The 21,616-nt window shown below is 54.0% G+C and overlaps 10 protein-coding genes across 10 annotated transcripts; 4 read left to right on the top strand and 6 right to left on the bottom strand.

Moving 5' to 3' along the window:
• Nucleotides 1–610: 610 nt before the first annotated feature.
• On the top strand, nt 611–2,098 carry N0V89_008025 (uncharacterized protein; the record flags this gene model as incomplete). Its single annotated transcript, XM_056216784.1, has 1 exon — nt 611–2,098. The coding sequence occupies one exon, from the start codon at nt 611–613 to the stop codon at nt 2,096–2,098; it is 1,488 nt and encodes a 495-aa protein (XP_056068340.1).
• A 328-nt stretch (nt 2,099–2,426) lies between these two features.
• N0V89_008024 (uncharacterized protein) lies at nt 2,427–2,756 on the top strand (the record flags this gene model as incomplete). Its single annotated transcript, XM_056216783.1, has 1 exon — nt 2,427–2,756. The coding sequence occupies one exon, from the start codon at nt 2,427–2,429 to the stop codon at nt 2,754–2,756; it is 330 nt and encodes a 109-aa protein (XP_056068339.1).
• Nucleotides 2,757–3,035: 279 nt separating this feature from the next.
• N0V89_008023 (uncharacterized protein) lies at nt 3,036–3,761 on the top strand (the record flags this gene model as incomplete). Its single annotated transcript, XM_056216782.1, has 1 exon — nt 3,036–3,761. One exon carries the CDS (start codon nt 3,036–3,038, stop codon nt 3,759–3,761), a length of 726 nt encoding a protein of 241 aa, XP_056068338.1.
• A 4,458-nt stretch (nt 3,762–8,219) lies between these two features.
• Nucleotides 8,220–9,344, bottom strand: N0V89_008022 (uncharacterized protein; the record flags this gene model as incomplete). The annotated part of the gene is made up of 1 exon (XM_056216781.1): nt 8,220–9,344. One exon carries the CDS (start codon nt 9,342–9,344, stop codon nt 8,220–8,222), a length of 1,125 nt encoding a protein of 374 aa, XP_056068337.1.
• Nucleotides 9,345–10,144: 800 nt separating this feature from the next.
• On the bottom strand, nt 10,145–11,404 carry N0V89_008021 (uncharacterized protein; the record flags this gene model as incomplete). Its single annotated transcript, XM_056216780.1, has 1 exon — nt 10,145–11,404. The coding sequence occupies one exon, from the start codon at nt 11,402–11,404 to the stop codon at nt 10,145–10,147; it is 1,260 nt and encodes a 419-aa protein (XP_056068336.1).
• Nucleotides 11,405–11,444: 40 nt separating this feature from the next.
• On the bottom strand, nt 11,445–12,352 carry N0V89_008020 (uncharacterized protein; the record flags this gene model as incomplete). Its single annotated transcript, XM_056216779.1, has 2 exons — nt 11,445–12,007; nt 12,340–12,352. The coding sequence occupies 2 exons, from the start codon at nt 12,350–12,352 to the stop codon at nt 11,445–11,447; spliced, it is 576 nt and encodes a 191-aa protein (XP_056068335.1).
• Nucleotides 12,353–12,614: 262 nt separating this feature from the next.
• Nucleotides 12,615–14,509, top strand: N0V89_008019 (uncharacterized protein; the record flags this gene model as incomplete). Its single annotated transcript, XM_056216778.1, has 3 exons — nt 12,615–12,813; nt 12,872–13,281; nt 13,352–14,509. 3 exons carry the CDS (start codon nt 12,615–12,617, stop codon nt 14,507–14,509), a joined length of 1,767 nt encoding a protein of 588 aa, XP_056068334.1.
• Nucleotides 14,510–14,597: 88 nt separating this feature from the next.
• Nucleotides 14,598–17,391, bottom strand: N0V89_008018 (uncharacterized protein; the record flags this gene model as incomplete). The annotated part of the gene is made up of 5 exons (XM_056216777.1): nt 14,598–15,422; nt 15,475–15,860; nt 15,956–16,087; nt 16,151–17,038; nt 17,130–17,391. The coding sequence occupies 5 exons, from the start codon at nt 17,389–17,391 to the stop codon at nt 14,598–14,600; spliced, it is 2,493 nt and encodes an 830-aa protein (XP_056068333.1).
• Nucleotides 17,392–18,083: 692 nt separating this feature from the next.
• N0V89_008017 (uncharacterized protein) lies at nt 18,084–19,033 on the bottom strand (the record flags this gene model as incomplete). The annotated part of the gene is made up of 2 exons (XM_056216776.1): nt 18,084–18,367; nt 18,658–19,033. 2 exons carry the CDS (start codon nt 19,031–19,033, stop codon nt 18,084–18,086), a joined length of 660 nt encoding a protein of 219 aa, XP_056068332.1.
• An 809-nt stretch (nt 19,034–19,842) lies between these two features.
• RRD1 (Serine/threonine-protein phosphatase 2A activator 1) lies at nt 19,843–21,371 on the bottom strand (the record flags this gene model as incomplete). Its single annotated transcript, XM_056216775.1, has 2 exons — nt 19,843–20,662; nt 20,710–21,371. 2 exons carry the CDS (start codon nt 21,369–21,371, stop codon nt 19,843–19,845), a joined length of 1,482 nt encoding a protein of 493 aa, XP_056068331.1.
• Between the last annotated feature and the right edge of the window lie 245 nt (nt 21,372–21,616).

The following is a 21,616-nucleotide window of genomic DNA, read 5'->3' as shown; positions in this document are numbered from 1 at the left end:
TATGAAGAGGAGAAATACAGGTTTTAAGATATAAAGGTCCTGTCCGACAGCGTGGTGAAGATAAGATAAAGGTACGCTTGAGCCCCGCACTCGGTGGCGCCGCAAGCGCGCGCTGTCGTCCGAATCAGTGGAGCAGAAGTGGGGTAACCATTCACCAGCTACACTTGGATACAACACATCTACATATCGTTTCCATCGTGGCAATTAGAGTCTCAAGGAGACATTTTCATTTCGCAAAACTCGCACAATAGATGTTTACCGCCTTCTGGAACGTTTTCGTACCGTTGAAGTCATTGATTTACGTTTTTCTATCTCTTTCTATCTAATGGCTGGGATTGCGATATCGGCCGCCGCCGAGGATCGTCAACGTCTCGGGATGCAGGAAACAATCATCCGGTATCTGCAAGGTACCAACGGCCTTCTCGATCAAGCATAGATGGGCGGAGCGTGGTCACATCGGTCTACTACACTGCTGACTTCCGAGAGCAACTATCTAGGATAGATGTGTACGCCTTGAAATCTACTTTCTACACTAGGACATTCCGACTATAAGATGTGTCTTCCTCCTCTCCAGACACTGTAGCCGTGATTCCAAGTTCTAACCGGCAATATGCGGCTTCCACCGACGACCGCTCTCATTTCAATCGCCGCTCTGGCACCAGAGGTTCGCGCGCTTGCTGTACCTCCTGCTCAAGCTCCTCTTCCCAAAAGAGATAATCTCGACCAGATAGTCCTTCCCGGCTTCCCGCACCCCAATCCAACCGTCTCATACTGGCAAGACCCTCCACACCGCATCGCCAATCTCCGTACCACCCCAGAGCTCCCAACAACCGACGTCTTCGACTATGTCATCGTCGGCTCCGGCATCTCAGGTGCCGCTGTCGCCTTCAAATTATTATCGCGCGATCCAAATCTCTCTATTTTGATGCTCGAAGCGCGCACCGCAGCTGGCGCAGCCTCAGGTCGGAATGGCGGGCACTGCAAGCCGGGCGACTGGAAAGAAGTCAAAGACTGGGTCGAGCTCTACGGCGAAGACGAGGCGCTCCGAATAGGCAAGATGGAGCAAGATTGCGTTGACGACGTACGCAATTTCGTAAAGACGCACAATGTGTCCAGCGGATGGCAGGACGTCGAAACAGCCGACGTGTACTGGACCAAAGAGGCCTTCGACGAAGCTGTCGAGATTAAAAAATTCCAGGATGAGCTGCAACAACGCAGACCAAATGACGGTCCCTGGAGTAATAAGCGGACGGTCTATGCAGGCCAGGCAGCCAGAGACTACTGGAAGTGGCCGCAGATCCTCGGCGCGGTGGCGTACACCTCGCATACGCAGAATCCCTACCTGACAGTCTGCGCATTGCTCGAGCAGGGTCTCGAGAAGGGTCTCAATCTGCAGACTACGACCATAGCTCTGAGCATCGATCAAGTATCCAACAGCTCTGAAGCGGGTGCAAAATGGGAGGTCAAGACCGATCGAGGCACCGTCCAGGGAAAGCAGGTCGTCCTCGCCACAAACAGCTACACCAACGCGCTGCACGCTGGTCTTGCGAGCACGGGCTTCCTCGTGCCGCAGAGAAACCAGGTTGCGGCCGTTCACCCATCGAAGGATACCTCTAACAACACGGTTTTCCGCCGCAGTCATTCGTACCCGGACTTGCACAGTGGGAACAACTACATCGCCATCCGCGCTCCAGGTGACATTGGTGCAGGCGATGTGATCGTCGGCGGAAGCACGAAGTTCTCACCCACGCGAGAAAGGAATATCACAGACGATTCGGTGATCAATCAAGACATTGCGGACGATTTGCACGGCGTAGGCCGCGTTGTCTTTGGGTATGAGAACTGGGGCGAGACAACAAAGGTGGTTAAAGATTGGACGGGCATCATCTGCAACACGCCTGATGGCTTTCCAGTTGTTGGCGGGCTACCTAATGAAGAGGGTCTCTGGGCGTCTGCCTGCATGAACGGCCACGGGATGGCGTGGGCGTTCCGCAGTGCGGAGGCGTTGGTGCAGATGATGGCTGAAGGGGAGACGCCGACGTGGTTCCCGAAGGCGTTTGATATTAATCGGGCGTGGAATTATACGGCAGAGGAATGAAGTAGCAATGACATGCAATCATGTGAACTCCCCCTTAGAAAGCGTCTCCCTCGATTGGAGATTGAACAGCAGGCACATGCTAGGACTGGTCAATGCGCTGAATTAGCGCGATTGTTGACAGTTCTAGAAGGTTGAGGGAAGCTTCTCCGAACATCGACAGCTCTCATTCCACGTATGACATGCATATAATGGCGCTTTCAAGACGACACGCTCAGTCATGACACTCAATATACGCCTCCTCCCGCGTTCTCTGTACCTGCGACAACAATTCCAAAGCCGCGCTTTTCAACGCGTCCGCTACATCAGCACCACATTTCATCGTCTAATAATGGCGAACGAGAACAGTCCGAACACAGCACCGCCTACAAGCGACGGCGCAAACGTTTCAGAACAATCCTCGAACCAGCCACTGCCGCTGCCTGAACCGCCGACCGACAGCAAGGCCACAGAGCTCAATGTGAGCACCGGCACCGCCGTCAAGCTCGACCACCTGGGCCCGATGGTAGTCAACCGCGACGGAACGCTCAGCCGTATTTCCAACTGGGAACAAATGACGGAGATCGAGCGACAGAATACGCTGCGAATATTGGGAAAGCGGAATCAGTTGCGCATGGAAACGCTGAAGGCAGCCGAGGATGCTAAGCCATCGTCGGAGTGATTTTGAGATACCCTATGGAATGTGGACGAAATTGCAAGGAGATAGATATCAATTGATGATACACACGATGAGTGTCAAGTGTGGTACGAATTTACAGGCGTTGGAGGTTCGAAGGCTCCGCGTGCCGCCTGTGACGTCAAGCGCGATGACCTGCGTCTGCGCTTCCAACAACTTTGAATCATCCTTCAGCGACCGACAACAATACAGCCGAAGTTTTTCTCATAGCGCAATATCCCCTGCTACGTTCCGCTGTTCATTCTCTTCTCTAACTTTTACGCCATGGCCGCTGAAAAGGCCGACTCTGTCCAATCACCCGATGTCGAAATACCCAAAGACCTCCCCGATGAAGACCGCCTCAAGGAAGCCGCCGCCGCGGCAGAGAAAGCCATAGCAGCCCAAGGCATGGCGAATAAACTGCGCGAGACGGCCTCGTCTTTCACCGACCCAAAGAAGCGCGAGAAGATGCTCACAGACGCGTATAATAAAGAGATGGAGGCACATGGCAACAGCAAGAAGGCGCGCATGCTGCAGAGCGGAGCGTTCCAGGGGACCATAGGCGGAGCTGGCATCGGCGGCGCGGTGAGTGCTGGCGTCGGTACGCTCGTAGGCACGGTGGTGGGAGGTGTGACTGCGATACCAGTGACGGGCTTAGGTGCGTTGGCTGGCGCCGGAGTGGGGGCAATACACGGGCCGTTCATCAAGCTGGGGAACCTTGCGAAAGGAGTTGGAGGCGGAGACGGCAAGAAAGATGGAAAGAAGGGCGAGAAGCAGGGTGAAAAGAAAAACGGCGAACAACAGGCCGAGGAAATCAACCCGGACGATGAAGACGTCGTACCCAATCCTCAAGCTTTGCGCCAGGCTGCCGACGCACTATCCGAAGAGCGCGCAAAGACAGGATTGGAGAGCGAGCCATCGGCGAATGGTGGTGACGCCTCTAAACCGGGCAAGAAGAAGCCCCGAAAGATCGAGATACGGTCCGGAGGCCAGAAGCAGGAGTCTTCGTAGCGCCTGATATCGTATCCCTGCACACTCCCGCAATTCTTCCGTTTCTCTCGTAGTATGATACATTGTATATCTTCAAGGAGCATATCGGCGCATAGCGTATAAGGCATATCAGGTATTCTTGTCGGTTTTATTAGCGTTCTGTCATTAGCGGTTGGCATTCGTATCTTGAACTATTCCTGACTCCGTTGATCAACAACTTCAGACTCCCGATATTTCGTCGATGTATGGGTTCTAATCGCACTAATCAGACTATGATTGAATTATTCATCGCCACGAGGTAGTTTGGAGCTTGCGAGACCCACAGGGCCGAATGTACTGTGATGTGTCCGTCGTACTATCGCTACAGCCTTATCTTAGTGGCTGAACTTTGGCGCTCTTCATTCTCTCAAGGTAGAACAGCCCTTGCACCGTCAGCAAGCGATTTCTCCGTAAAGCCTCCTGATTCTCTTGCTGCTACCCTACAAGCGCTGTAATATGCAGGTCTGGGAGCGCCATAATGAAGCTGTGACGGAGACTCCGGAAAGACGATGATGTTCAGCCGAAGCCATTTACTTCTGATGGCTATCATCAGTCCTTTGTTAGACACACATGTCCGTGCCCATGTCACCTTTTTGGTCACTATAGTAGACTGATAATGAAGGGGACACATCTATCTCTTGAGTGACCGGCGCGTAGAATGAGCAGTGTGTTTGTGCATGTACTGTAGCTATTATGTTGACCCCTACTGATTCGTGTATGTAATTTCTCTTCAGGTCTTTCTATCTTGAGCGTAAAGTATTTGTTCACGTGCTTTACCAGAGATAGTCAAAATGGCCAGACCACCAGCTGATTGTGTGGGGAGAGGTAGCTCTGTAGAGATGTGGAGATCACTACCACGAACTCGAAGCAAATGTTTAGTAGAACTAGTGATCTCTACCTGTTGATACAGGCAGAGCCGTTGTCCAGCCTTGTGGGCTGTATGTAACCCCTAGCTCGCGAGCGCATGATTGGCTCTCCCGATTGAATGCAGAACTCAGCCACCACCGCCTCGATTACTGCACCTCTACAGCTTAAAAGTGTCCGTGTGTAGGCTGAGATGCATCTTCCATCTGAGGGCATCCACTCCTTTAATCGAAAGGATGTCTTCGGGTGACGGCACCGCTGTGCTCCTAGAGCTACAGTCGTTGCAGTCGCATACCCCACCGCAGCAGCCCCCAGTATCCCAGCTTGTCGCGCAGGCACCAGCCGGGTCGCAACCTTCTCCATCGATACAGGATACAACACAAACATCATCAGCCCCTTTAACGGTACAAGCTGCAGAACTTCCTACATCATATGCGGAATCTGCTACATCTTCTCCAGCGCAAGTCTTTGCATTGTCTGCGGAATCTGCTACATCTTCTCCAGCGCAAGTCTCTGCATTGCCGCGGTTTTCAAAGCCATGGCAGAATGCGCCCGCGTTGATCGCAATGGCTACAATTCCCGCAATGGTATACTACGCTGTCAAAACATACAACTTGGCCGCATGGACTGCAACAAAAGATTATTGTGAATACCAAGAGGCTCACGGGGTGGGTGTCCCCAATTGTCGGTTCATTTCAGTCAATCTTCAGATTGCTAACCACCTTCATCATCAGAACGGCACAGATCTATCAAGATGTAACATTCAGTATCCTCCCGTGATACACAAGCGCTGGATTCAAGCCGGTCTGGTGCTTTGGACAGAACCTAGACCAGACTTTGGTGCGCGCTTCGCAGACGCTGATCTGTGGTCACTTATCTGGAGCATTATCCTACTCTCAGCGATATTGATCTTGCTGTTCCGGTGTCTATGTACACTGCTAGTACTTCTCCCGTTAGTACTGTATGTGTACTTTGAGATTTCCGGAACGACTCGATCCCGTGTCAGTCATACCACGCCGAACCATCCGGGCACCCATCCAAAGACAAGACGACGGGTTGCGAACGACCACGCTACCATTTCGAACGACGAAGTCCCGTGTCAGACGGAATCAATATTGTCTAGTTCAAATTCAAATGATCTCATCAAGCGATGTCCAGGAGAAAACGACAACATCATATACAAACAATACGTGTGCCCAGCTTTCTTCCTCTTGCGTATTCCGCCCAGAGCATCATTCCCTGCAGTTTCACATCTCAATAGGCTAAACACGATATTCGAGGCTGTCATTGACGTGTTGTTAGACGATGTGTTTCGACCCCACCGTGAACAGGCCTTGCAGAACTTTCAGGACTATCAAGACAGGTTCTACTCCCCTTGGGCATTGTACGATTACACGAATATTGGAGCAAAGAAGGATGTCGTCCTATTCTTGCAAGAGGAAAGTCTTGATCGCCCAGAAGGAATCAAAGTTGGCTTAAATCGTTCCTACGAAACGATACATGACTGTCCTAATTTGCGCATACAAATCTGGCAAGGTTTTCGAATAGATCAACTGTCTGCTCTCCGCATCCAGGCAAAACAGCCCTTTGCGATTATGACACGAGGACGGCAATACATCCGGATTAGTATCGGATTCAGGCACCCTTTAGTCTCACGCTCGAGTGGACGGTCAACGTGGCCATATATTGAACCCTCATCGTCTCGTCGATATTTTACAAACTAAAATATCAAAAAATGACAAAGAAGCCGAGTAATAGCGTCACCTATGAAAAATGAACCTAGGAATGTGGAGAACCTTCTATGTTATCTTCATCGATCCTCTTGCCACATGTGGTACATACACATAGGGTACTACAACGCGCATGCTAGCTGTTACTTTTTTCAAGTCCAGGTAAATTTGTTCTTAGACTCTTCACAACACATTTCATTGTCCCCAATGATGATATTACTAGCTGAGAATCATGCCGGAAGCACGTACCTCAAGGATAAGGAAGCGAACGACAGGCTGATGACATCGTTTGCTCCCCAGGATATAATTCTCCGCTCTGGACAGCTTACCTCCGAGTATACCATTCAGCTGGTGCGGCTCAAAAGCTACATGTTCCACTAGTGTTCTGGATCGCAATCTCCGTGTGAATGCAGCGACCGGGCCGTCGTTTGCTAGACAAACCCCATGATGGACACCAACCTTTATATTCTCAGAACTCAATACCGAGTAGAAATGCGACGTCTTCACCTTTCCCGAGATCCTGAGTTAAAGTCGTCGATCCACACCTCTACGTGGCGCACCTTCACAGACACCTAAGGCGCCCGCAACACACACGCCACGCACCACAATGGCCCTCCTCCCAGACCTCACATCATCCACGCACCTGCTCACCGATCCCGCCGATGGGCACACGATAAACAATATCATAGGCCCCCCCTCAACAGTCAGTCTCCACCCACCCGGGCCCAAACCAACCAAACCCTGGCTTGACTGTGGCCTGGGCGACGTCTGCATACATGACCCGTGCAACGCTCAAAGGGTCTGCTACAAAGGCTTGAAATGCGACATGGGGATGTGTGTGCCGCTTCAGGCGACACAAATGTCTACGACGGGACCCAGCCCAACTAAACCCTGGCTTGACTGTGGCCCGAGAGACATCTGTATAAATGAGTGGTGCAATGCACAGAGGGTGTGCTATAAAGGCTTGTGGTGTGACATGGGGATTTGTTCGCCGCTTGACGCTACGCTGCTGTCTACGACGAGCTCTACGACGAGCTCTACGACCTGCACGGCCGTCACTTTCTCGAGCGCATCGAACGTGACGAGTCCGGCTCTGAGCTTGAGCCCGACGAGCATGATCACGTTAGCGCCGCTGTTATCGTCATCTCTCGCCACAGTTGCAACTGTGATAGCAACAGCACCAGCATCCACTCCGCCAGCGCACGCCACGCACAACCATGCCATCGTCTACATCGCCATACCACTCACTCTACTTCCTCTCCTAGTTCTCGGCATCATACTCTATCAGCGCTGGCGTAAAGTCTATCTCAGTCCTGCCATTCTGGATGCCGCCCCAGCAACGCAGATACGAGGCGAAGCCAGAGCCGCAGGGCTGGGGAGAAATACTGGGTCGTGGACAGGGAAGAGGTACCGAGAGTATAGGAGCAGTGCTGCGACGGTGGACAGTTTGAGGGTGTCTGTCAAGAATGCTAGGGAGCGGGAAGGGGAGGGGAGGCGGAGTGCGGGAGCGTGATTGGGGGAGTAGCCAAATCTTCGGCGATGAGAAAGGCAAGATGGTCGCTTGATAGAGCTATTTAAGATGTAGATACTACTCGGTTGGTAATGTATGAAGAGTATATGTACAGTTTTGAAAATGTGGGTAAACCAGCCTGAGACAGTAGGTAAACCAGAAAAACAACCCCGTCTACTAGGTGAAGTTACGAAATATCGGGGAGCGTGGCAAGTTTATTTGCAGAATCCGCTCTTGCAAGCCCAAGGCTCCTGGCAGGGCACACTCGCAGAGCAGTCCCAGCCCCAGCATCTGTATCCAGTCAGCAACGTCAAGTACAAAATTCAAGAGGAAAGCTTACCCCCACTCGCACCCAGCCCCCGAGTTCGTCGGCTTCGCTGCACTGGTCGACGTCCCGCTCGAAACAGGCTTAGACGTAACACTCGGCACTGCAGTCGGAGTGCTAGTTTCCACCGGTGCCGTCCCATTCCCACTCCCACTTCCCCCACACGAGTCATTGCCTCCAGACAGTAGAATTTCTTTAGTCTGCTTCAGCGTCGCATCGTCCGTCATCACGATCCTGAAGTCCGCCTCTTTGTCGAACTCGAACCACGACATGCTGACGTAGTTGGGATACTTGGTCTTATCCTGCGATACCAGTGTCTTGAGCCACTGCTCCTTCTGTCCCGTGCCTGCGCCCGTCTCGCCAATCGCGAAGGGCAGATCGTACGGCTTGCTGTAGGCGTCGTAGAAGCTGCCGTACAGGCGGTCGAACAGCTCGTTCGAAGACGTGTCGTCACCAGTCCGAGGGTAGCAATCGATGCCCACGAGATCGACGTACTCCTCGCCGGGCCACCACGGCTGCAGATCCGATGCGCTGCCGGCCTGGTTGGGACTCCAGAAGCAGGACACCTTGGCGTTATCTTTGCACGCAGCATTGTAGATGTTTTTCCAGGAGGTGACGAAGTCGGGGGATGTGCCGTGGTAGGTGCCGTCTGTGGCGTACCAGTTCATTTCGTGGGCGTAGCGGAGCCAGACTGTTACGCCGGCGTCGGTGAACTGCTTCATTACGGAGGCAACTTGGTTTGCGATGTCCGGAGTGACCTGATTGAAATTCACGGAGGGCATGACGGAAGCGACGAAGACGGCACCCGAGGCGACGATGTCCTCTTTCACGGCGAGCAGCTGGCTGCCATCGAAGCCGGAAGATGTGATTTGCGCGTACCACCCATACGTGCTCGCCTTAGCACCCAACTTCTCATTGATCTGGGCCATCGTGTAACGCGGGGAAGCAGAGTCGCCTTCAGAAGGGAGGAATCCAACAGACAGACAATTTGTCTTCAGCGTATCGTCAGGAAGACCGAGGTCCTTGGAAGCTCGCTTGTGGATGTGCTCAACAGAGCTCGGAAAGCCAGGGTTGCTTTCGATTGGATAGTTCCCTGCGCGCGGAACGCTCATGGTGCTACCGAGAGATGCCATCATGGCTGCGAGAGCGGTGGTGTAGCACGTGGACTTCATCGTGATGCGAAAAGAGTGATTGTGAAACGAATGGAAAAGATGCGAAAGAGCGTGGTGTTGAAGATGGTAATGGAAATGTCGATGCCCGAAAACCCGTACTGCGAGCGTTCTATACTTTATACCATAGATGCGGAATGTTATACGAGAAGCTCATGCCCAACTGTCAAGCCACCAAACCAGCGAACTCCGTTTCAAGCGAGTGTCGATCATCTCTACGTTCCTCCCATTTGATCTTCGCTATAGGAGGTGGGGCGGGAGGTTGCAGGGTTAGCCCCCACGAACGTAATGTCGGAGGACTAGGCTGAGACACCGGGCTCTCAGTAAGCCAGTTAGGCGACCGAAACTTCGCCGCTTCAGGCTACGTCCGCTATAGTTACGAGCGCTATTTTGGACTCTCCGTGGAGTCCGCCAAGGAGTAGCACGGCTCGGGGCGCCCATGCCACGTGAATTGGACCGGAAGCACATGGCATCCGAAATGTTTCCTTAAAGGGAAGCATGCTGCGAATGTTTTGATATGACTTTTCGGTGCGACTCTTGATTGCCGTTGAAGCAGGGGTGCGGGGGAACTCAGGGCCGTTTCAGCGATATGAGAGTCGTGAAGAGCGACAAGAATAGAGTCTAGGCGTTCAAGAATTGCACACTCAGCAATTGTTAGTTTCATGGTAGGAAATGAGATACACTTTGAGTGTCATGCAAGCTTTGTGGATAGTATACTGAGGACGAAGTGCGATGGCCTATGAGGGAGAGTCGACCATCAACAGGAGCTATGCAAAGGTCGGCTTGACCCGTCCAGCTACCCGCTCCATCACTCTCTGTGGTAAGAGGCTCTCATAGACATGACTGACCCACTCGCAGCAAACTCTTCTCGTATACGCCGGATCGATGATCTCTTCGACGCCGAAGTGATTCGCCGTTCGCACGGGATTCATCAACCGCCGATACTCATCTTCTAGTTCCTTGTACCTCTGCTCACGCTTCTCTTTGCCTTCTTTCTTTTCGATTTCCTTGAGCTCGAACGAGTGCCCGACCTCTATTCCACCTTCTAAAGGCAATGAGCCCCACATTCCCGACGGCCACGCAACCCTCATCCTGGGGTCACGACAGTCGAGCATGACACCGCCGGCAACACCGTATACGCGCCGCAAAATGACGGAGAATATGGGCATGGTGGTGCTATAGTACGTGGTCGCGAGTTGTACACCGTGCCGCATGGTTGCTGTCCGCTCAGCTGCTGTGCCAATCGCATAGCCTGGGACATCGACAAATTGCACGAGCGGGATGTTGAACACATCAAGAAACTTCAGCATGCGCGTGATCTTCTGCGACCCTAGTGCATCGAGCGCTCCAGCGTTGACTTCGCAGTTGAGCGAGACGATGCCGACGGGGCGACCTCCAAGGCGAGCGAGACCAACAATGGCCGTGGTGCCCCAAAGCGCACCTATTTCAAAGAACGAGCCTTGGTCCACGACTTCAGTAATGATCTTCCGCGGGTTATACATCCTGTTCCGAGCGCGTGGGATAATGGAACGCAAGGATTCTGACAGCCGATCAATGGGGTCGGAGCATTCGATTGTCGGAGGTAGCTTTGTGCCGGAGTCAGGTAAATAGCCAAGTATGGTGCGGATCTGCTCAAAGCAGCCCGCTTCATCGGGAGCGAGGTTGTCTATCGTTCCGTTGGTGCAATGCATAGCAGGGCCGCCGAGGTCGGTGAACGTCAGTCCTTCCTCGAATGTGGCATTCTTGACTACGTTTGGGCCGGCGTTGAAGAGGGATCCTATGTCGCCAGCCATAACGGAGAAGTGACAAGCTACTACGCGTGCGGCTCCTAGACCAATTGCCGGACCTACTACAGCCCCCAAATTGGGAATGCCCATGTTCAATTGCTGCACAACCTGGGCGAACGACGGGAGAGGTGGTACGTAGGAGAAGCCGGTTGTTCGGATGGTAGTCACTGATCCGCCGCCTGAAGAGCCATCGACGAGCTTGACGATGGGTAGTTGCAGAGCTATGGCAAGCTTCTCCATGTATATCTGTGTTACATTAGCTCGCAATCACTCACACCATTTATGCGAGATAAACTACCGTCTTCTCCATCAATGCTCCATCCGCATGCCCCGCCCTTATCGAGAAGTCATCTGCCGTAAACACGATCTTCCTTCCTTTCAGCTTCCCAAAGCCCTGCACGTTGTTGCTCGGCACATACTCCTCAGGCTCTTCTTTGATACCTCCCAACTGCTTCCATTCTACTGTCCCACTCACGCTGCCCACTTCCTGGAAGCTCCCACGGTCCAATAGTTGTTCGACCCTCTCCCGCACCCACAGCTTGCCCGCTTGCTTCTGCCGCACATAACCTCTATTATTCGGGTCAGGCGTCGCTGCGATTTTGCGGAGTGCAGCGATCTGGCCTAGGATATCCGAGTAATCGGGAGGAAGATCGGAATCAGGACGTCGTTTCCGTCGCTTCTTCTGCGCGTCAGGCGCGACGTGGGATGAGACTTGCTCGAGACGGTCCTTTGCGCTTGAAGATGACGTCGAAGCGCCTTTGCGTGGGGACGCGTTGTCGTCGTCTGCCATTGCGCAAGCGTAGAGCCTGTCTTGTATAAAAAAAAAGAACTTCTTGAAAGCTCCTGACAGGAGCAGCACTATCGAGGTCACATTGTCAACGAGTCGCGACAGATGAGGCGTGGGGGGAAGTATGGGGAAGTTGGGGTCGAGCCGAGCCGAGGCAGTTGGACACTCCCCCGCCGCTAAACCTCGTTCATGCCACAGTCCTTCAAACGAAAGGACAGAGACGCGATGTAACCAGGTACGCTGATATCCTGACCAGTAAGTAGTCTCTCAAAGAACCAATATCACAGCGTCTTTGGGAGTCTATCAATGTACCTCTCCACTGTACATTAACACAAGTTCTATCACAGAAGCTGCCCTCCTAAAGCGTTCTCACCACCGTCAATCATACCTCCATTGACCATCTGTTGATTCCGAAGATAACAATCGAAAAAATGTCCCGACCACCACAGAGGCCAATAACCCGCCTCCTCATAGCAAACAGGTCCCTCACTTCTCCCTGAAATTAGACCCAAACTAACCCCAACCAGAGGCGAAATAGCAACCCGCATCATATCCACAGCCAGCGAACTCAGTCTCCAAACTTACGCCATCTACACCCCTGGAGACTCCTCCCACACCATTCATGCCTCCCACTCAATCGAGCTCCCTTCAGCCTCTACCTTCATGGACATCTCTGCCCTCATCGCCATCGTCAGGAAACATGACATCGATGCCGTCCACCCAGGTTACGGCTTTCTCTCCGAGTCCGCTGAGCTCGCGAAGAGGATGTGGAACGAGGCACGCGCGGTGGTGATAGGACCGGGCTGGGAGGTCCTAGAAGCGACGGGGGATAAGCTGAGAGCAAGGGAATTGGCGGAGAAGTGTATGTATTTCCACGTGATTCTTACAACACTTGTTTATACAAGACTAACTCTCCGAAGGTAACGTCCCCGTGTCCCCAGCCTTGCTCACACCTACCTCCTCCGCGGAAGACATCGCCACTTTCGCCGCCCGCGTCGGATACCCCATTATGGTGAAAGCCGTAGACGGCGGCGGCGGCCGTGGTATCCGCTTGATCCGCAATGAGCAAGAGTTAGCAGCATCCGTCAAGCGCGCCGTAGAAGAAAGTCCCTCGAGGAAAGTCTTCGCTGAAAAAGCAGCCGTCGACGGCTTCCGCCACGTCGAAGTCCAGATTATAGGCGATGGGACGGGAAACGTAACGCACCTCTGGGAACGCGAATGCTCGATCCAGCGCCGGTACCAGAAGGTCGTTGAGATGGCGCCGAGTACGCTGCGGGACAGAAGTGTGGTAGCGAGGATAATTGAAGATGCCATGCGCATGGCGAGAAGCGTTGGTTCTCCCTTCTTTCCCCCCTTCTCCTAATTATAAGGCTCCGCTAACTACCTCCGGGTATAACTAGATATCCTACTTCTCCCTCGGCACCTTCGAGTTCCTGCTCAACCCCCAAACACACACCTACTATTTCCTAGAAATAAACCCCAGGCTGCAAGTCGAGCACACGGTCACCGAAGAACTGACTACATCCGACATCGTAGCGACACAACTCCTCCTCGCACAGGGGGCCTGCGCTCTCCCCCCAGCCTTAAGCCCGCTGAATCCACCACCTGTATATTCTATCCAGCTCCGCATCACAGCCGAGAACCCCGCCGCAAACTGGACTCTCTCAATCGGCAAGATCTCAGCCTTCGACTTCCCCTCCGGCAACGGCGTACGTCTCGACACGCACCTCAGCCACACGCGTCCCACAGTCGTGTCAGCAGCGTACGACAGCCTTCTGGCAAAACTCATCGTCACCGCCTCCTCGTGGGACGCCTGCGTGCGAAAAGCAAAACACGCGCTGGATACAACGCAGATCACAGGCGTGAAGACGAATATCCCTCTCCTCCGCGCTATCGTTGCGCACGAGGACTTCCCGCGCGGGAAGTGCGACACGCAGTGGCTGCAAGGAAATATGTCTGCGCTTCTCGCTCGCGCTCAGAGCGTTGGAGTATCCCCGGTTTCACGCGCAGAAGTGCAGAGTACACCGGGCATCTCCTTAGCAGCAGCGAATACCCTCCTCCGCAAAGGCGACGCCTGGTCTCTTACGCTTACCCCCGCCCCAAAATCCTCAGAAAGAAGAGCGCGTAGTCAGGAAGAACAAACCCACAAGTCCCATCTACGAATCACGCGTGTCTTGCGCAATGAATTTCCTCAGGTGCTCAGCGCGGATATCCTCTTCTCATCTGCTTCTCAGGGCCAAGTTCCCTACACGATGCATCTATCTTCCACAACGGCCTCTGCATCTGCGACAACGTCGTCGCATCGGCGGGCGAATCCGTCGGATGCGTCGCACGTGGGCATCCCGTTTGCGGGGAAACTGGTAGAAGTGCTCGTCGACGAAGGGGATAGTGTGAAAGAAGGGGCCGTGCTATGCGTAGTGCAGCAGATGAAGATGGAGCTAGAAGTGCGGAGTGCACGCAGCGGCGTCGTAACATGGGTGTGCGAGGCGGAAGAAGGGGAGGAAGTGGGAGAGGGGACGTTAGCTGCGATTGTTGTGCCTTCTGACTCGCGGTTATAGTCATCCCCATACGCATACGCATACCCATTTCCTGTGCGTTTGTAATAAAGTATGGAGGGGAGATGTATGCTAACGCTAAACGTACGACTCAACAATCCCGCCCCCACCGTCCGCCCCCATCCCTCAGCACGATTCTACTGGAGACTTCAAGCGGCAAGCCCGCCGACCCCTCGAGCTCCACCCGCACGCGCGCTACCTCCCCCGGCTTCACTATCCTAGGCTTTTTCTTCACCACCTCGCCCGTGTTCTTGTTCAGGATACTAGCCAGCGCGGTGATCAGTCCGGTCGCCTGCTGTCTCCCGCGAAACACATCCACAAACTGCGGCATCACATGTTCAAACGCAAGCATCTTGCACGTGAAGCTCTTCACCAGGCGGACGGGTGCTGTAGGCGCGCAGAGCATGTCTCCGAGGCGCAAGTGCACAGCGTCGATGTCAACGAGGTGCAGCGTGGGGATCTGCCCTGCGACGGCCCACTCAGCGGGTGCCCCGTCGGGGAGCTCAATCGCCTTCACGGTAGCTGTCTCGCGGGAGGGCAGCGCGAGGACGACGTCGCCGACTTGGACGGTGCCGGTTTCAATCTGGCCGGATATGCTGAGGGGATTTTGCCCGGAGCCGCGGAAGACGTCGTTGATGGTCAGCCTCAGGGGTTTCTCGAGGGCGCGGGTCTTGGGCTCGGAGGCTTCGAGCGCTTCGAGGAAGGTAGCGCCAGAGTACCACTCTGCACGGGCATCGTCGGCGCGTTTTGTGACGTTATCGCCGGTGAGGCCGGCGCAGGGGATGAAGGTGATATTTTTGAGGGAGAAGGAGGCGGTTTCGAAGAAGGAGGTTGTGGCTTGGCGCACTTTGTCGAAGCGCTCTTTACTCCAGGAGACGGTGTCCATTTTGTTGACTGCGACGATGAGGCGTTGGATCTGGGGTTGTTTAGCATAGCCGTCTTTGTGGGATGCATACTGCGCGACTTACCCCCATGCTTCGCACAATCAATGCGTGCTCTTTCGTCTGTCCCTTTAATCCAGACTGAAAGCTGTTTTCTTGTGCGTCGACCACCAGAACAGCAAAATCCGCCTGGGACACACCAGCAATCATGTTCGGAATAAAGTCCCTGTGTCCGGGCGCGTCGAGTATCGTAAAGCTCGTCTTGTCCGTTTCAAAAGGCACTGTGGCTATGTCGACGGTCACACCTCGACTCCGTTCTTCGGGTGTCTGGTCCATGAGCCATGCAAGCGCAAAAGACGACTTGCCTATCGTCTCAGCTTCTTGCCGAAGCTTGTCCACGGAGCGCTCGTCGACGATCTTAAGGTCATATAGGAGGCGGCCCATGAGCGTGCTCTTTCCGTGATCGACATGTCCTGTCAGTCGGCGTCAATGGTGTGACCTAAAGTAATAACACGCATATATCTTCACCTACCGATTACCACAAAATTTGAAACCCTTTTTAGACCACTTTTCCTGTACTCTTCTACAACATCAAGGTTCTTGCTTTTGACTTTCGTCTCAACGACGAGCTTCTCTACTGAATCTGCCAGCTGGTCTCCATCCGACTTTCCTCTCGTCTTCGCCTTTGCCTTAGGTGTGCCTATCGTGTCTTAGAGTAAATCAAAGATGGGAAGAGATTGCAAGACAAGTCAACGACCCGCACCCGCGCTGCGTGCCTGTGCCTGCCGCACCAGGTCATCAGGGCTCGGTTTCGAAAAAGGATCGGCATCTGTGAATGCTTTGGCGTTCGCATAGGGGAGTGGGAAGCTGCTCAGCGCCCTTTTTACGTGCTGCTGCTCCGGCTCGTCTGGCGGAGAGCCGCATAGTATGGCACCGAACATGGAGGGCTGTTTAGCGCGCAAGTTGGGGAATTCGATGCGGATTCCCTGAGGTTCGGTGATGGGTTCTTCTCTGACAAACTCCGGTTCCTGCGGCGGAGGCGTTGCTGAGCGCTTCCTGGGGTATCTGGGCTTTGTATCTTCGCGAGCAGGAGCAGAAGGCTTGTCTTTGAAGTTGAGCCTGTCGAGTAACGCTACAGCCTTATCTGCCGTCTGTCCATTCGCAGCGGCGTCCGCCTTCGCTGCCGCTTCCTCTTGCTGCTTCTGCTTTCGCTTGGCTGCCAACGCCGCCAGCTTAGATGAGCCGCCTAACAAGCCTCCTTTGTAGGGCGAAGGTTGCATTGTGATTGTGGCGAGCCTGTTGCTGGGCACATTTCCCCAAGGCATGTCCCAGAAAAAGTCTTTCGTACGTGCGGAAGTGTAGTCCGAAGCACACGAGGGCGTGTGATTAGGTATAACTCGGCTTATGTTCAACAATTCCTGCGGTAACGCACCAAGCTGGTCCCTCAGCGTCTCGCATATCGTCGTAATACTGTCTCTTTCGCTATCCTGGGCCCAATCCGACGTAGTGCGGGCCGTTGACTCCGTACTGCAAATCAACATGTGCTTACCAGTAGATGTAGGTGTCTTCGCATCCGCCGCGCCTGCCGCCTGGTCGAATCGAGAAACAGCTTTCGGTTTTGCTGGTGTTTGTGGTTTCGGCGCATATTTGTCTACAGTACATGATGGTCAGTTAGGCTCCCTCACTTGCGTCCCCAACATGAAGACCGCGCCCCATCTCTTCACAATTGGGCGTGTACGTACTCTTCAAATGAGTAACGCTCTTCCCCACATCATAGTAGTAATTCCACAGCGCATCCTGTATATCCACCTCCTTGACCTTGTACTCGCTTCCCAGCGCTTCTTTAACTTTGGCCACACCCGCAGCCATCTGCTCCTTATCTTCTTCGCTCATGGCGTCTCCTTCTCCTTCGGCCGCATATTCCTCTTCGCTGTAGTCATCGTATATGTCATCGTCATCGTAGTCGACATTCTTTGCGCGGGAGAAGCCCGACTTGGGAGGCATAGTGGATGGAGCGTGGAGACTTGCGGTACACGCGCGTGTCGGTCAGATTAGAAACGCGTGTGAGCGGATTGGGCGTCTCTTTCGAGGATCCGAGGGAGAAGCTGCAGTCTTCGTTGTTGGGTCTCGCGCGCTTGCGTTGGTCGAACGAATATCGAAGGTAGGAAGGGGGTATGAGTATTTGCATATGGTGGGCGTACCCAAAATTGTGTTTTGTTGTTTAGAGTGCAGTGTCGAAAGGTGATGAGCTCAGAGGTGGGGCAGCTACCACACATCATTGACGTGTGGTGCCCCGCACTAGTATTAATTGACGCATTTTAAATGGTGCATGGTAGGTATGTCACTAGGTTATCCTCATTGCAAGCCGATTTCGTGAGATAAACTATCAGTTCATGCAATTGATCTGTACGAGTGAACCGTTAGCATCACACACGAAGCATGGTTGCAAATTGCCAGTATACTGATCTGGATTTTCAAGCTCCTTATATATCCGCATTTCAACAAACAAATAACCAGTCGCTCGCTAACAGCAACCCCGGGGTATAGAATGGTGTGGGAAAGGGGGATAGGTAAAGACCTCGTCTCTGCCGCACAACGGTAATATGCAAATATGAAATCACGCAAACTCGAGAAACTACACCTGTCCGCTACTGCCCAAACATTGTTCCTAGGAGAGATTGTCAAATTGTGTTGAATCACTCCTTCTTGTCAGTAGGAGCAGCGGCGGCAGGCTCCAGAGAGGCGGCAGGCTCCGGAGCGCCGAAGTCTGGCTCATCGCTCATGGGACCGCTAGTAGCGCTCATGCCAGGGGCAGGCTTGGTAGCTGGGACTTCCGGCAGGGGTTCTTGAGCAGCTGGGGCGGGGGCATCAGTCGCCTTCGCATCGGTTGCCTTAGGCTCGGTAGCGCTGGGAGCGGCGGGCTCTTGGGCGGCGGCGGCGGTTGGTGGTGCAGGGGCAGTAGCACCGGCAGGCTCGGGAGCTGAGGTAGATATGTTAGTGTACAGTACAGAAGTAACGGTCGTCCAGAAAGGGTATCATAAGCCGCATTGATATCGTGTGCATCGGGATCGTGAAAGGTCGTGAGATCGTGACGGTCGTAGTCGTCGCAGTAAGAACAGTGCTCGCGCTGTTGGCTTGATGCTGTCAATGGGGCGACTGGTCTTGAAGCACTCTTTTAGAGGTGCGTCGAGTCCGTGCCGATCTTGTGTCTTCGTCTCGATCCATCGTCGCATTCTTGTCCGTAAGGTGTAAAACTGAGAGATGACCTACTTTGAGTCGCCTTCTTCACCTCGGTGAGAGCAGCCTGCTCTGCCTTCTTGTCGTCGCTCTCGGCGGCAGCAGGTGCAGGCTCGGCAGCAGGCACAGGCGCAGCGGCGGGCACAGGTGCAGCGGCGGGTGCTGGAGCTACGACAGCTGGGGCGTCGCTCTTCGATGCAGCGGGCGTAGTCTCGGGCGCGGTGGCGGGAGCAGGCTCAGCGGCCGTAGTCGTCTCGGTGGGCTTCGCGGTAGAGGAAGACGCCTCGGCAGGAGCAGCGGTGGTGGGTGTTGCCTGCTCCTTCTTCTTCTTGCTGCCGCTGCTGAAGATGTTCTTGAAGACGGCCTTGGCCTTATCAACTGCGTCGAGAGCTTTGTGTGGGGGAGCCATGTTAGCAAGATATCACGCTGTATGGACCTTTGCAAATGGACTCGTAGAGGGGTTTGGGGGGACGAAGAGTAGTTTGCGTGAGGGAAGTGGCAGACACAGGCCAAAAAAACAGTCATCTCTGGAAACAAAGTGTATTGTGGGATAACAAATCGAGGCAACAGCATCATCGCGGGGACATCCGCCGGTGGAGTGAAGGTGAAATCAAACTGTACTCACGAACGCCAGGCATGGTGACAGTGGCAGCTCTTGCAAGCCGACGATGCTCACAATGGAGGGTATACGCAAAGAAGGCAAAGATAAAGGAAGCACACGAGGAAGGAGTGTGGGAGCACTTGCAGTTAAAGCGCGTGAGGTCAGGAGCGGTCTCGAGGAAGCTGCGACCCTGCACGGTCCGCTAGCCTGGGAAGCTGCAGCAATCTGGCCAATCACTGGCAGGGGCGCCCACCCCACGGCTTGAAGCACGCCAAGCCACACGGTACAAGGCGCTATCTCCCCAAAAATAGTGCCCTGTGCGTGCATGTGCAGCCCCAAAAGAGACTTGCGTTTCATCTTGTACCATGCCGCGCTAGTGAATTCATTTGCTCGAGAACTGCACTGCCTCTTTGCATCTCCGATCGAGCGGATACGCAATGCTATCAATATACACCAATATCATGTGCATTCCACCATCTACAATTCGCCTTTTGTAATGCCGTCAGCCGCTAGGGGTATCGCCCGCTGTCCATTCGACGCTCCGATACTCCGCCTCATGCAGTCGTCCCTCGTGAGTCGTCAGCATACCATCGTGATCGAAGACCAGCTTCTTGAGTTCACTTCCGTGGCTCCTTGTCTGCCCACGGAGCCCGTGTGCTTGGGACTGTACCCCGTGTCGTCGACGAAGCGGCTGCTCCCGGCCTAGCCCATGGCGCAGTCGTCGTACCCCCTGGTGGAGGCAACGACGTCGAGGATGCCCAGGGCGCTCTTGTGGGTTGGTTGGGACCAGCGGGAACGGCTGGGCCTTGTGCTCGCGCGGGAATGCGCGCGGAAGCCCACGGTGCGGCGGTGCCGCTTGTAGGCATCTTTGTAGTCTGCGTACTGGGCTCGGCCAGGGGGTCCCGCAGCGCTGGTTGTGGTCGTGCCGTAGGTGCATTTGTCTTCGGTTGGGAAGACGTGTGGACACTAGCTTGGATCTCTTCTGCCAGGGGATCACGTTCCCATGCGAAGAGGGATCCAAAGGGGAAATGTTGAACGACCGGGAACTTGGACAGTACTTCTGCGTTATACATCTTGATCATGCCCTTGTTGATCTTTGCCCAGCCCGCTTTGACTCCAGATACGTCGAACAGAATGGGGCTATGCTCCCAGAATGGCCCCTTTTTAACATCGTAGATGAATCCGATAGCGCTGAAGTACATGTTGCGGCTGCGCTCGCGTTCGACGGCCGGCGCCTTCGCTACATCTCCAGGATTAGGAGCGGTTGGAAGGGAGCCCTCGAGTCTGAGTTCAGCAGGGGACGATACTGCAGGTGAGAGTTGCGCAGATCCTAGAATGTAGGGCAAGAAGGAATGGTCGTCCAAGCCCCAAACGCCGTGAGATCCCGCAGGCTCTAGGGTATACGTAAGGATCAGGCGCCGTATCAATGCAAGGTATCTGAAAAGGGTCAATGGAAGCATATGAAGAAGATGCAAGCGTCTTACGGTTCAATGACGCCAAGTACAATGGCTCGCTCTGTTGCTCCGTCGGTACTAGGAGGGAACCCGCCCAGCTTCCACAAGCAGCCCAGGAACGCGAGGAAGCTCAATTCGTGGCCGGTCCCGTAGTCCAATCTTTGCGAGCTGCCAAAGCTACCGATGAGATACGCCTCGAGCTCTTGCTTGGCTGTGACCTCTTCTCCAGATGAATTGTTAAACGGCGCGAACGCTTCCGCGGGCAGGTATCTGTCCAGAAGATCCGACACTCGCTCTCTTACTATATCATACCATTTTCTGAAGCTGATGTTTCCAAATCGACGAGGACCAGGGTCCGGGGGGGCTTCGTCGATTATTCGTGCTAAATCCTCCAGGAGCTTGGCGAGGTTCTGCACAACAGGTGGATATGATACATCGGAATTTTGCAGCATCCATTCTTTGACACCCTTCACTCCTGACCCTTCTTTTTCTGTTTTACGGGGCAACATGGCTACGTTCAGTTGGAAGATAAACGTCATAATGTCGGCATAGGCTTTGCTGGTAAGGAAGAACGATACATCGTCCCCATCGTTGATGCATTTGGCGGGCACTTTGAAAGTATGGCTTGCATTTCGATCCAGGAGCTCTAGAGTGCGAGATGGTAGGGGTGTATTCGTTCTGTCGCCTTGCATATTGTTTGTTGTGATATTGGTGTGGTGGGGGAGAGTTTTGGCTTGGCTCTTCCCTCGTGACAGCGCGTTGGCTCGGGTTCCCTGCCAGTCGCGCCAGCGCCAGCCTCCCTAATTAATTCACCGCCCGACCCCACTTGAGCTCCCCGCGTGTTCCCAGCATAGACTATAATCGCATTCGCTATCGATAGACCAGCTCGCGATATGGAGTCGAAGGAGCGCATAGGTATGGTACATTTGCGACCTGG

This window comes from Didymosphaeria variabile (assembly GCF_027946475.1).
Source record: "Didymosphaeria variabile strain IMI 356815 chromosome Unknown scaffold_6, whole genome shotgun sequence".
Lineage (NCBI taxonomy): Eukaryota > Fungi > Ascomycota > Dothideomycetes > Pleosporales > Didymosphaeriaceae > Didymosphaeria > Didymosphaeria variabile.
The sequence above is the reverse complement of the archived record's forward strand: the minus strand, read 5'-3'. Positions and strand labels throughout refer to the sequence as shown.